Raw genomic sequence first — 14,889 nt, forward strand, 5'->3', positions numbered from 1 at the left:
TTTTTGCTTAGAACATTGAGGACAATATCTCATTTTGGTTGGGGGGAGAGGGTAGTAGTTGATATTAAAAAAATTGTTATTAAGTAACTATATTTTCTATTATTTAAACCATTTGCAAAACTATTGTTACTAGGATGACAGAGTAACAGAGGAACTTTAGTGACTCTTGAGACGCATCTTAATAAACATTCTTAACAAGATCTATTATAATACTTCTTCAAATATTCAGGTTTACAAACTCTTGAATTGTTATCTATAGATTCTGTTTATATGCTCATCTAACAAGTATTTCTAAACCTCATTTTCACACATACACTCGAACATATGATTGTGGGTTGCACATTGGATCATTACATTATTTGTGTTCTTTTGTCAAAGGTAACAACTAAGGGAAATGGATAGTATATAATATGAAAAAAAACAAAAAAAAAAAAAAACAAATATAATAATAATAAAAAAAACAAAGTAGATAAGTTTGGTTTCGTAGCCTCCTTGACTTAAGTAAATAAGCCCGAAGGGGTATTTGAACATCTAGTACCCTAAAGTCAACTAACTTGGGAGTTATTGACCTAGTGCTTGTAACATGAGTTGAGGAGAAAGCTTAAGAAAATCAAACACTGCACTATCTACATATTAGTATTTGCAACCCGAGTTACTAAGCTCGTATGGGTGTCTCAACACCTGATGTCCTAAGATCAACTGATTTGGGAGTCATTAGCCGAAAGCTCGTTACATGGGTTTAGGATACATTGTGCTATAAATTCTTGCTTTAAAAAAAAATAAAAATAAATAACAATCCCAACCCAAGGAAGTTAACCTTAAACATTAGAACAAAAATTTTGTTTTCTTCCATGAAAAGCTCCATAGTTATGTTTTGATCTATTGAGCACCAAAAAAAGGTTTACTAATATCTTGTTTAAGAGGTATTAAGCAGATATATAAATTTAATGAGAGTTTATTATTCTCTTCAAATATTTTTCTTTATTTGTAATTTATATAATTCGTCTCCCTGTGGTTCAACCATGGTTTTGCCGAGTTATTTTATTTTGACAATCCTGTACGTGGGATAAGATATCAACTCTTTGATCGTGTTAATAATTATAATAATAACATCCATAATTTCTTAAAACTCATTTATCGAACACAATTCCATTTCACATTCCGACAAACAATTTATGGCATCCATCAAATTTTGTAAGTGAAATTTGATAGCAGAACAATTTATAGCTCCGAACAGCTGAGTCATGGTTCCTGCCAAATTTGAAGCATCAAATGGTACCTCATTTTCCTCCTTACTTTTGTACTCTTTTCCATTTATTATTATTTTTTATTTTTTATAAAAAAAATTAACATCAATATTGACTCAAAAAACACATGTTGAAAATATTTTTTAAATTTTAAATTATTTAAAAAAACATGAAAAATTAATGCAAATATGTAAATAATTTTTTTTGTTATTTATTTATTTTTTAAAAAAACAAAGAGGTAAAAAATTCTGCAATAACAATCCAGATTTCAAAGTTTGGTTGGCTTGTTCAATTTGATGTTTTTTTAGTTAATGTTTTTTTTAAATATATATCTTTTTATATTGCACTTGTTTAGAATTAGCTTTTATTTTTTATTTTATTTTCTTCTAGTTTATCTATGTAATGTTACTTAGCTTGCATATTTGACACATTTATTTAGATTGGCTTAATTCTATTTATTTTATTTTATTTTTTTAATTTTATATTTGATTGGTTAAAATTAAATTCGTCATCTTTTAATTTCATTTTGATAATCATTATTTTTTCTTCCATTCCCATGATTTTTTTGTTTGTTTAAATTGATTAATTTATTATCATTATTTGGTCTTTTATTATCTAATTAAATTATACTAATTTTGTTTTCTTAATCAGGTTTATGACTTGAGTTTTTTATTTATTTATTTGAAACATGCTTGAGTTATTAGAGTATTTTTTTTAATTAAAAAAACCTAGTCCATGGCATAATATGAGTCTAAATATCTAAGAATATCTAAAATATATGGGAAAGCTAATGTAGCAATTAACAATAAAAAAAATATTTTTTTCTTTTCAAAACAAATCAATAACTAGCTATCAAGGGTAATATGATTATTTCATAAGGATTTATTGACTGTTATTATATTGTGTTATTATATTGATGGAGAATAAATAAATCTTTTGTATTTATGATGCACAATATAATAAGTACATTTTCCTAAAGTTTATGTCCAAGGGTAATTTTACATTTTTTATTTTCTCAAAATACTAAAATGATATAAATACTTTTAAAATAAAATTTTCTTTAACTTAAGCCCATCAATATTTTTATATATCATTTGTGTGTTTTTTTTGTTATTATCAAGTTGATGAAGAGGGGTGCTTTTGTAATTTTATATATAAAAATATTATAAAAAATAGCTAATGTATGTATTATAGATGTCAACATGGACATCACCACTAAACGGCTAAACACTAGCTTTAAAGGTGATGTTCAAATCATATTGAAATCCTCTTCATTAATGAAGGCCTATGTAGTCAATTAATTTTTGGTTTGGTGTTGATGATTTTTTTTTGTTTTTGTTTTTCTTGATTTTCATGCCAACCCCTTCAAATTCTCAAAATAACTCTTTAATTTGTTTTTTCTTTAGAGTTGGTTTTTATTTTTTTATTTTTTTTACTTTATATAGTTTATGAAAATGATTTTTTAATTTCATCTTCCATCAACTTTTCTTATAAGTCAATTTAGTCTTCATTCTTTTAGTTGTTATTCATTAATTATGTTTGAATTAATATTTATGATAGGATTTTTTTCATGATTTCATCAGTTATTGCTTTTTTTTTTCATATATATATATATATATATTAAAATTGATCTTCATTCTTCTTATTGTTGTTTTTTTTACTTAGCAAATTTTTTTAATTGATTTTTTTTTAAATTTTATCCTTCAACATTAAATTTCTTAAGAGTTTAGCTTCTTGATTAAGTTTAAGTTTAGGATTTCATAAGTTACAAGTTTGAGAGATTTACACGAGTTTGCTTATTTTTATCTCTTTATTTTATAAGTTTATGTTTTTTTTTTTAATTTTATCCTTTAATATTTATTTTATTTGAGATTAGACTATGTTATTTTTTTATAAAATAATTTATTAATTTTAAAAATGACTTATATGATCTCGAGTTTTTCTTTTGGATACTAAGAAAATAATTTGAGCGTATCTCACTGCATGTTGTGGATTATATAGCTAGTATGATCCAATCAATTAAGTTATGACCATAAGTCTTCAAACTTAAAAAAAAAATTCAAGAAATAGATATTCTTAAAAAAAACTATAATCGAAAATCAATTGTAAATAAATTTACTAGTAATGTAGGAAACATGATCCAAAAATTCCATGGTTGTTGAAAGTCTAAATAAATAAAAAAAATAAAATAAAACATTCTATTTTTTTCCCAGTAAATATTAATTTTGTTATTTTTATATTAAATTAACAATTATATTTATTTTTTTGTTTCAATTTGACTCCAAATCATTAATAATATACTAAAAGGCATGGGAAAACACTGTATCTTCCCCACGCCTTTTAATTATACTTATATATAATTATTATTATATTATTGTTTTCTTTATTTTCTTTTTATTTATGATTATGTTTTTTGTTTTTTTATGCCTTTATGGGTTTTTTTCTTTTTTCTTTATGTTTTTTTCTTTTAATGAGGTTTTTTTCTTTTTTCTTTATGTTTTTTCTTTTAATAGAATTTTTTCGTTTAATTTAGTTTATTAATGGTAAGTTTTTTTATTTAGTTATCAGATTTTTATGATACAGATCTCGAGTTTGACGGGTTAACCTGGTTTGACGAGTCCTGAAATTGTATTTTTTTTTCTTTTTTTCTTTTTAAATAATTTTTTTCATTTAGTTTAGTTTGTTAATGTTAAATTTATTTCTGTTTAATTATCAGATTTTCATGACACATATCTTGAGTTTGATAGGTTAACCCATCAATTTGTTTTTCTATTTAGTTATCAAACTTTCATGACACAAATATAAGATTTGACGGATTAATCTGATTTGAAGAGATAACTCAGTTAGTTCAGATTTTTTTTCTTTTTCTTCAATAGTTTTTTTTATCCTCGTTGATTTTTTTCTTTGTTTTTTAATTAATTTATTTAATTATCATATTTTTATAACATGATCTTGCAGCTAGACCCACATCCAAGACTTTTGGGTCCGGTATTATAACCAGACTCACTTAAACTTGAGTCATATAAGTTTAATATTATTATAAATATTACTCTTGGGTCAAGTGTTGCAACAAGACCAAAGGCTCAAAAATTTAACACTCTTAGATCTTAGCTTTTTTTGATATTTTTTATGTTAGAAAAAAATAACCCGTAGCGTATGTCTTTATTTTATTTTGTTTTTCTTTATTTTTTAAGCCTTTTACTGTGAATTGCACAATGCAATCCACAATGAAAAAGTTGATGTCTTTATTTTTTTTAATCTTTTTTCTTCTTTTTCTCTTCTTTTATAATTATTCTTTTAATTTAATTTATTAATATTAAATTTTTTATGTTTAATTATTAGACTTTCATAACACGGATTCCAGGTTTGACGGGTTAACCCAGTTGATTAAGATTGCTTTTCTTTTTTCTCATTAGTTTTATTCTTTCAATTTTATCTTTTAATATTGTATACAGTTCACGGTAAAAAGGTTGATGCCTTTAATTTTCTTTTTCTTTTTAGGTCTTTCACTATGAACTGCATAATGCAGTCCACGGTTAAAAGGTTGATGTCTTTTTTATTTTTAATTAACTTTTATTTATTTATTTTATTGATATTAATTTTTTTTTCTATTTAGTTATTAGACTTCATGATACAAATTTCAGGTTTGACAGGTTAACTCAATTGATTCAATTTTTTTTTTCTTGTTCTTCATTAGTTTTTTTTCTTAATGTTGGTTTTTTTTCTTTCTTTTTTTAATTAATTTATTTAAGTATCACACTTTTATGACACAACTTTGCAGCCAAACTCATATCCAAAACTACTGGATTTAGTATCACAGCCAGACTCACTTAATCTTGGGTCTTTCAAGTTTAATGTTATTATAAATATTACTTTTGGATTAGGCGTTGCAGTCAAACCTAAAACTCTTGAATATAGCTTTGCAAAAATATCTAAAACTCAAACCTAAGACTCTTGAATATAGCTTTGTAAAAATATCTAAAAATTTTAGATTCTAATTTTTTTAAATATTTTTTATATAAAACAATTGACCTGCGGCATCGCACGGGTCATATAACTAGTTATTTACTAAATTAAAAGATCTATAAAATATGTAACTAGTTATTTACTAAATTAAAAGATCTGTAAAATATGTTTTTTTTTTTTTTGCAATAGATTTGGACTCAATGTTTTAACTTCTGATGAAGTCAGATATATCGAAACTTGTAATCCAACTCAAGACCATTATTGTCTTTGGATTTTACTTTAAGGCAAGGAGCATTACAAATTGCAAAAATCTTATCAAAACATTATCAAGTTAAAAGAAAATTAGATGATGTTATCAACTTTCATAATGGGTTTATATAGATCCGTATATATGCATATTTTTTAATAAAAAAATAAGAATTATGTATTACAATGGTATTTAAAAAAAATTAAAATTGTAAAATCTTATTATAAATGGGGGTTTGATTTTAAGATATTAATCATTATTATAAAATTTGACTTGATTTTTTAAATTGATTCAAGAAATTCTAGAATTATAACTTTTTTTTGTTGGATTATCAATTAAACTAATTAAAATTTTAACTCGATAAAACCAGTTCAACTTGATCAAGTTTTTAGTAATATAGATAACCCAATAAAATCTAAATAGGGCAATGGCAAAGCCAAAAATAAAATAAATTAATAACAATACTATCCATTATTAAAAGAACAATTATGAATTGTGGTTATTTTCATTTGGATATTTGAAACTTGAAATTTAGTTTGTATTTTAAATATTTGAATTATGTTTTTTAATTTAAACTTTTGAATTATTATTTATTTATTGGATTAATTAAAAAATATGTTGTGGGTATGCATTTTAAATGAAAATTCTAATTGATTTTTTTTAAAAGGACAATGAATATATGAGTACTGATTAATGCACAGTGGGACACAAACAACTAACAACAAACAACTAACCAGCTATCAAGAGAAAGACTTTCTAATCCACAAATGAATTGCAAGTGTAGAAACTAACAAATTTTCCAGTTATCAATATCTCATCTGTCCGAGGGGCCATTATTTATTTGCAGCTCCCAGTGAAGAAGAAGATAGCAGCCTTCAATAGCAGAGAGAATAGGGACACCAAGAGCTTATCTCTCATTTTAGCAGCACTATTGTGAGGCTCTATTAGGCAAGATAACATGGCCAAGAGTGAACTTTGACGCAGGAGTTACCATTAAGCATGAAGAACAAGTCAGAGCATGAAGATGATCATAAGCATGAACTTGAAATCCTTAAGGGGGTGGCACAATCGTGGCATGCTCACTCAGTCAGTTCAACGTCTACCAGTGAATATGATAAATATCGCCAAAATTTTCAAAGCAAGCCTTCTCGGTTTAAGCTAGAAGCAATGAACAAGTCATCAGCCAAGAGGGTTGAGAGAGCAAATTGGGATTTCAAGCAATCACTGTGGGATTCCTATGAGATTGTGAATGTGTACAAAAGGTTGGAGAGAGGGCTTGTTTTAGATGATTCATTTAGTGGGGTACATGCTCAGAGAAGGGTCCATAGGAAGAAAATAGAGAGTAAGAAGAGTCTTAGATATTTGTTTAATCTAATATCTTCGAGGAGATTCAAAAAGGCTGGTGATCCTCGTGAAGATAACAATCAATATTGATTTAAAATCTTTGTTATTCCTAGAGCTTGCTCTTAATTTCTTGCTTATGTTAATTAGTTCTATCTTCAGGTTTTCCATCGAGGATGTTAGTAGGTGCAGTCTTCATTAAAAAAAACCTGACATGAACAATTTGTTTTGCAGGTAGTTTTCCCACTTGCCTTGTAGGAAAACCAAGCAAATTCTTATCTTGTGCATTCAGTGAGAAGTATTTTCATAGAAATCTCATGCTACAAGTACCTGCGTTGTCATGAAAACACCACACAGGCAGACAAAGTAGGTGTTCTCCGTGTCAGAGCTATCTATGACAGCAATTAATTTGTATAATAGAATTACTAGTATGTTTTTTTTTAAGAACAAAAAATCTCCTGAAGGATTTTAGTAGCAGAAAATGGTAAAGTTGCGCGATAGCAGTCGATTTGATCCTTGATTTGTCAACATCCCATGAGGAATTTTGTAACCATGTCCAGGATTCTGTCAAATTGAACAGTATATTCGTGCCTGATATTGAAAATGGTATGCTATTCTTAACTCAATTATTGCGGTCTGGTCCTGGTAGATTCCCTGCAAAGAATCTCAGCTGTTCACCACACGTCACTAGAAGTTGCTTGCAGCTGTCCAGCAACCAGATTAATTGTGCCGAAGAAACAGAGTAAGCCATCGTCCATCTGTTCGTTAATATTAATATTCCCACATATGACACTTGTCTTAAAACCATCATTTGGAATAATTAAGAAGCCTTAATTGTTAGTAGTTTATTGTTAAGTGGAAAGGATAATGTCATGTGTGCTATTCTTTAAGTAGAGGCATCCCTCATGTAATTCTAATAGCCCAGTTATGACAGGTGGACAGTAGAGTATTTTATTTATGTTTAATACCACAAGTACAAAGGTTCAGTAGATTAATCCCCCATATGCTTCATGGGCCATTGGATTTTTGAACTGATACATGGATCTTTCATCTTGTTTTGCGTCAGTGGCATGGTGATTAGGGGTAAATCCCGGAGCCGTCACCATTGATTTATGAACGTATTCCCGCAAAGAGTTTCTTCGAAGTTCAGATATCTGGCGGAACATACCAGGACTAATACCTCTATATATCAGCTCAAACGATGACATTATCAATTAGTATCTGCCATATTCAATGCCAGTTTTAAAGACCAATATCACTCACCATCTGTTTCCAGCATAACCTCCAAAGTTAATGATTATTTATGAAATCTGCCAACCGAACATGATGACATAACAGCAGTCAGGCAGTCACAGCAACAAGCGACGAATTAGCTTCATGGAATGACAGCTTATTTGAAATGTTTGAAAAGTAATTGGAAAGGGTGACAATGGAAAGTCATTCATTGTGATGGAAAATCAGTTTGCAGCAGCAGCAGCAGTTTCCTTCAGTTCCTTGTTAAATAAGCTACCAAGCATTTCTACATGTATTGCATAATTATTTCCTTTTCACTGATACATTTCAGATTTGTTTTTCCACATATCTTTAAACTATCTGCATCAGCATAAGCCTAGATCCAGCAAAAGAAAGAAAGGAAGAGAACATATAAAAAATTAACCAAAGCGTTAAAGATGTTATATTATCTAACACATAGTTGATTCTGGCAACTTATATCATGTATGCAGTCAGCAAATCTCAAGCATCAACAATAGATTGTCCAAATCTAGACTGTGCGATTCAGAATCTGATGCAATCATTTGCAATTCGCTCCGGAGTTTAGCTCCTGTAACACTCATCAAATCGACAATTCATTTTGTTGCATGCTCAATCGCTCTACTAAAATTGCAGTACTGTATGAAACCATGGATCGACAAATAAGCAGCAAGGCAAAATCTTTAGTGACAGAATACCAACGATGAAAAGCTATAGTATATCACACTATATTGTCTTATTAAAAGATAAAATACTAAAATTTTCTTGACATGCTTTATCCCAACAACCCTGAAACTGGTTCTGCCAAAAAAAGAAAGACGGGCATTTTATTTAATTGTCTGTGTTGGTTCACACTGCAGCTGGAATAGAGTTTCCCAGTAATCTAAGCACAACCTACATGCTCCCTAGCCTATGGAAATTTGAAGGTCTTCCATTTGCACAGTTCAAAGCCCTTTTGCTTCTGCTGGATGAAGCCACCAGCTTCACCCTTAACCTCTTCTTCTTGAGATACCTTGTTGTTGAAGGCCTTGTGAACACTGGGGTACTGGGGGGCACCATGGATAACGCTAGGCGTCTTTGATAACCTCGAAATATAGTCATGGTAATCACCGGACGTGGTGTTTGAGCCTTGCCGCTGCCTAGTTTGGAAGGCAGAGTCTTGAGACATTTTTTGTTGATTTGCTCAGTTAACAACAATTAGTTCAGAGAATCCGCAAATTTAGAGACCCATATCTTGCGAATTTATCCTCTAAAGATGGTAAAGTTGCATCTAATTCCTTATCTCTTGTCAGATATCAAGTCATCCACATTCTTTAAAAGAGAATAAATGCCTTGAAAGTGGAGAGCCTGAATGGATTCACATCACCTATACATTATTATTCCAAGTTTCTGGCCCTTCCTGAAGAGGATTATAATCCACAACTTTTGAAGTCATGATAGATATTTGGAGATTAGATGCCCTATTACGCTACGTTAAAACAAACCCTAGATGCGCTGTAGGCTCAGCCACCAAACACAATATCTAACTAACTTTATGCATTTTAGAAAATAAGGTGTTGTTTTGAATTTAGTAGTAAAAATAAATTGATTAATGTAATTAAATGATGATATTGCATATTTGGTTTAATACTAAGTCTAATTATTAAACTCTACATTATTCAATTGCAATGTATGGAAGCATTTGAATGTAAATGGTATTTGCATAAAGAATATAATAAAAAATCAAATTTATTTAAGATAATAAAATTAAAAAGGTTATATATGTGTTTCAACCTTTGTTAAAAAGACCATCATTAACCTAATACAAATTTTGTTGCTAATGTTATATCAATCCTAGTAATAAATAAGCTTTCAATAATGCATACATGATAAAATAAAATTGCATGGCAAGTATAATATGTCATATGAAAAAACATGAGTTCCTAAAAAATAGGTGATTGAGAATTTTATTGGTTTATATCAGGAGTCTTTTGGAAAATTACCTAAGTTGTTATTGGTAATAAAAAAAAAATCAAACCCTGTAATAGTTAATTGGAACCAAGATAAAAAAAAGTTTTATTTTATCATGAAAATCACCAGCATAGTAATATGATAGTTAATCTTTCAAATCATTTAATCAAGTTCTGAAGGATACTCGTACAATACTTGTTTCAACTTTAATGCAATTAACATTTTACCAGTGTAATAGTTATTAGGTCAAGCGGAGAAATAAAGCTAATGATTTTATTCAACATGGTAAAATTTGCTCCCTGACAATTAAGATTGAATTGACAATCAATAGAGATAGATTAAAAGATTATTATGCGATATTGTTTGACGCCAAGTAATAGGTTTTCCAAGACAACATCCATATTAAACCAGGTGTTATTAAAGAAGTCAAATAAGTAGTCAATTTGAATAGTAGAACATGCATATATGATAAATGACAAATATTTCAACATTTATACTCACATGTTCATAAATGTTGTGTCAAGAGTCACATAGATTTTATATAGTCTGTTGATGATCATTACACGATTCAAAGTTACTAATCAACATATGACATGGTATTTCATTTACTATTAGACAAGTTAAAATGGACTAATTATACTAGATCTTGTGTTGAAGCAAACTCATCTAAATGAAAAATTGGGTTTAATAAATGTCTACTCGTTCGCACAACAAGATGGATGCAAGAGAAGGTCATGCATATTATAGTTGTGGCATATGCAATGAAACAAGCTATAATACGAAAATAATTACAGTACATGTCTACTACACCTGCTAGCATTTATATCTTGCGATTGCAGGATTGATATCAATCGAACGATGTATTCATTGATATAGTAAGAATTTTTAATTTAAATATGTTTTTAATTTATTCTTAATATACTTATCATTAAAGGCATTATATGACTAAATGCTTATAGTTTACATTTTTATGATTAGTTGTATGTATTCTAGACATGTTTATTATACGTTATTTGTCTAAACCAGCGTGACCATGGCTTGATCCTCGCACTAGTTGAGTGATGAAGACATGAGACACAAATATTATATCTTAGGCATGAAGAGATGACACCAATATTATAGGATATGATGATGTTGCTTTGGCTGTTTATTGATAGACGTGCAATCCCATCTTTTTATGTTTATAATAAAATTATATTATGCGATGATTATTTGGATTGCCACCTTTTTATTTTGAATTGAATAGGGGTAGTATATGTCTCAAGTAGATTGATGAGACATTAATGATACTACCAGATAATGCTAATGGAAAAGTTTTGTATATATATAAAATAAATTATAATTTCAATGTGTTGATTAATTGTTAAATTTATCATAAAAAGATAATGGACATTACCGGAAGTAATGGCTTTGCTTATGGACAAACAATTACATCTCCTGATGACATGTTTATAATAGGATTGTGATTATTTGACTTGACTCCCTTTTTTTTCTTGGATTGTCACATCGATTAATTGTGCTGAAGAAACAGGGCAAGCCATCATCCAATTGTTCATTAATATTAATATTCCCAAATGCAACACTTGTCTTAAAACCATCATTTGGAATAATTAAGAAGCCTCAATTGTTAGTAGTTTATCCTTAAGTGGAAAGGATAATTTCATGTGTGCTATCCTTTAAGTAGAGGCATCCCTCATGTAATTATAATAGCCCAGTTATAACAGGTGGACACTAGAGTATTTTATTTATGTTTAATACCAAAAGTACAAAGGTTCAGTAGATTAATCCCCTTATATGCTTCATGGACCATTGGATTTTTGAACTGATACATGGATCTTTCATCTTGATTTGTGTCAGTGGCATAGTGATTAGGGGTAAATCCCGGAGCCGTCACCATTGATTTATGAACGTATTCCCGCAAAGAGTTTCTTCGAAGTTCAGATATCTGGCGGAACATGCCAGGACTAATACCTCTATATATCAGCTCAAACGATGACATTATCAATTAGTATCTGCCATATTCAATGCCAGTTTTAAAGACCAATATCACTCACCATCTGTTTCCAGCATAACCTCCAAAGTTAATGATTATTTATGAAATCTGCCAACCGAACATGATGACATAACAGCAGTCAGGCAGTCACAGCAACAAGCGACGAATTAGCTTCATGGAATGACAGCTTATTTGAAATGTTTGAAAAGTAATTGGAAAGGGTGACAATGGAAAGTCATTCATTGTGATGGAAAATCAGTTTGCAGCAGCAGCAGCAGTTTCCTTCAGTTCCTTGTTAAATAAGCTACCAAGCATTTCTACATGTATTGCATAATTATTTCCTTTTCACTGATACATTTCAGATTTGTTTTTCCACATATCTTTAAACTATCTGCATCAGCATAAGCCTAGATCCAGCAAAAGAAAGAAAGGAAGAGAACATATAAAAAATTAACCAAAGCGTTAAAGATGTTATATTATCTAACACATAGTTGATTCTGGCAACTTATATCATGTATGCAGTCAGCAAATCTCAAGCATCAACAATAGATTGTCCAATCTAGACTGTGCGATTCAGAATTTGATGCAATCATTTGCAATTCGCTCCGGAGTTTAGCTCCTGTAACACTCATCAAATCGACAATTCATTTTGTTGCATGCTCAATCGCTCTACTAAAATTGCAGTACTGCATGAAACCATGGATCGACAAATAAGCAGCAAGGCAAAATCTTTAGTGACAGAATACCAACGATGAAAAGCTATAGTATATCACACTATATTGTCTTATTAAAAGATAAAATACTAAAATTTTCTTGACATGCTATATCCAAACAACCCTGAAAGAGGTTCTGCCAACAACAGAAAGACGGGCATTTTATTTAAATATCTGTGTTGGTTCACACTGCAGCTGGAATAGAGTTTCCCAGTAATCTAAGCACAACCTACATGCTCCCTAGCCTATGGAAATTTGAAGGTCTTCCATTTGCACAGTTCAAAGCCCTTTTGCTTCTGCTGGATGAAGCCACCAGCTTCACCCTTAACCTCTTCTTCTTGAGATACCTTGTTGTTGAAGGCCTTGTGAACACTGGGGTACTGGTGGGCACCATGGATAACACTAGGCATCTTTGATAACCTCGCTACATGGCGCTGGAGATCACGGGACGTGGTGTTCGAGCCTGGCCGCTGCCTAGTTTGGTAGGCAGAGTCTTGAGACATTTTTTGCTGATTTGCTCAGTTTACAACAATTAGTTGAGGGAATCTGCAAATTTATAGACCCATGTCTTGTGAATTTATCCTCTGAAGATGGTAAAGTTGCATCTAATTCCCTATCTCTTGTCAGATATCAAGTCATCCACATTCTTTAAAAGAGAATAAATGCCTAGAACGTGGAGAGCCTGAATAGATTCACATCACCTACACAGTATTATTCCAAGTTTCTGGCCCTTCCTGAAAGAAGATTATAACCCGCAACTTTTGAATTCATGATAGATATTTGAAGATTAAATGCCATATCACGCTTCATTAAAACAAACCTTAGCTGCACTGTATGTTCAGCCACAATATTAAACTAACTTTGTGCATGTTTGGGAACTGAGGTGTTGTTTTGAATTTGTTATTCAGATTCGGAGAGAAGTATAGTGATTTGTTCTTATCTCTTCTGATAAACCACAAATTCAGAACCACCAAACAAACACACCTGTAGAAGAACCATTGGTGGCTTATGACCTAATTAGCCATTAATTTCCAGAGACCCATCACCATAAACTTACGACAGTGCAAAGCATACCGAAGCCTAAGACTAGTAAATGCCCACCTCCTCAGAACCATTGGTGGATTATGATCTTTCCATTTTCGATAGAGCCGGGGATCGTCATCCCCATCTTAATACATGAATACCACTTGCAATTTATAATAAAATAACCACCATATCCTTTTCAGTCTTTCTTTCTTTTAATCCTTAAATCACATCTAACACAGAAAACAAGGCTTTTTTCCTTCTTTTCTCAACATCATGACTAGGAAATCTTTCCCCTTTTCCTTTGTTTCTTCCCAGCTGTATATTTTCATCAGAAGAGGAGGCCTTAAACCTAAATATATTTTAAATTAATGAAAGACTGTAGAACCTTATGCTGTGGCAGCAAGTTCAATATGCATTCTGGGCTGTGTTTTCTCCCTCGTAGCACAACAAACAAATAAACAACAATATTGCTAGTAAAATAGAAAAAGAAGAATGTGTTAATTTTTTCAAAGATGTAAGGAAAAAAAGAAGATAAATTTACCAAAAATTGCAAAAATATTTTCGTATTATGTTCTCAGACTTCCCATTGAAGTAGAAAAAAAAAGATTAAAAAAAAAGTATGTACATAAAAATTAAAAAATAAAAATAAAAATACTTGCCTAGAAGATATCAAAAACCTTCTGAGTACAGATTACCTAGGATAAAACTAACTATTGACTTTCATAGAAAACACAACGCTGGAGAAAAATCATGATGAGAAACAAATATTTCATCCAAAAGGGCACATGTATAACGAGAACCTTTTTTTTTTTTTTAAATCAATTCAAACAGTAAACTTAAAGTTTTGGCATAATAATACTGCTTGAAAAAAATATAATGAAATAACTTACTTTTATCTTATTGCGTTTTAGAAACTCAATATTGAGTAAATTTTGCTATTAGAAAATATGATAAAATAATTATTTTATTTTTAAAGCATGACATTAATTAAAATTAAAATTATCTTCTAAATCGAAGAACACAGATTAGACGCCTTTTCTCTCTAAACCAAATAGCACCCTCACAATCTCTCTAAAAAACATACCAAATTCTTTTATTTTACCCTTACAACAAACAAAAACCAAACCTATCATATCTCTAAGCTTCATTGGATGT

The 14,889-nt window shown here is 29.9% G+C and overlaps 1 protein-coding gene across 1 annotated transcript; it reads left to right on the top strand.

The window, feature by feature from the left end:
• The first annotated feature begins 6,341 nt into the window (after positions 1-6,341).
• Positions 6,342-7,790, top strand: LOC105136743 (uncharacterized). Its single transcript, XM_011042198.1, has 2 exons — positions 6,342-6,802; positions 7,036-7,790. Exons 1-2 carry the CDS (start codon positions 6,460-6,462, stop codon positions 7,143-7,145), a joined length of 453 nt encoding a protein of 150 aa, XP_011040500.1. The 5' UTR covers positions 6,342-6,459; the 3' UTR covers positions 7,146-7,790.
• The last annotated feature ends 7,099 nt before the right edge of the window (positions 7,791-14,889 follow it).

The sequence above is a fragment of the Populus euphratica genome, unplaced genomic scaffold, assembly GCF_000495115.2.
Source record: "Populus euphratica unplaced genomic scaffold, PopEup_1.0 scaffold60.1, whole genome shotgun sequence".
Lineage (NCBI taxonomy): Eukaryota > Viridiplantae > Streptophyta > Magnoliopsida > Malpighiales > Salicaceae > Populus > Populus euphratica.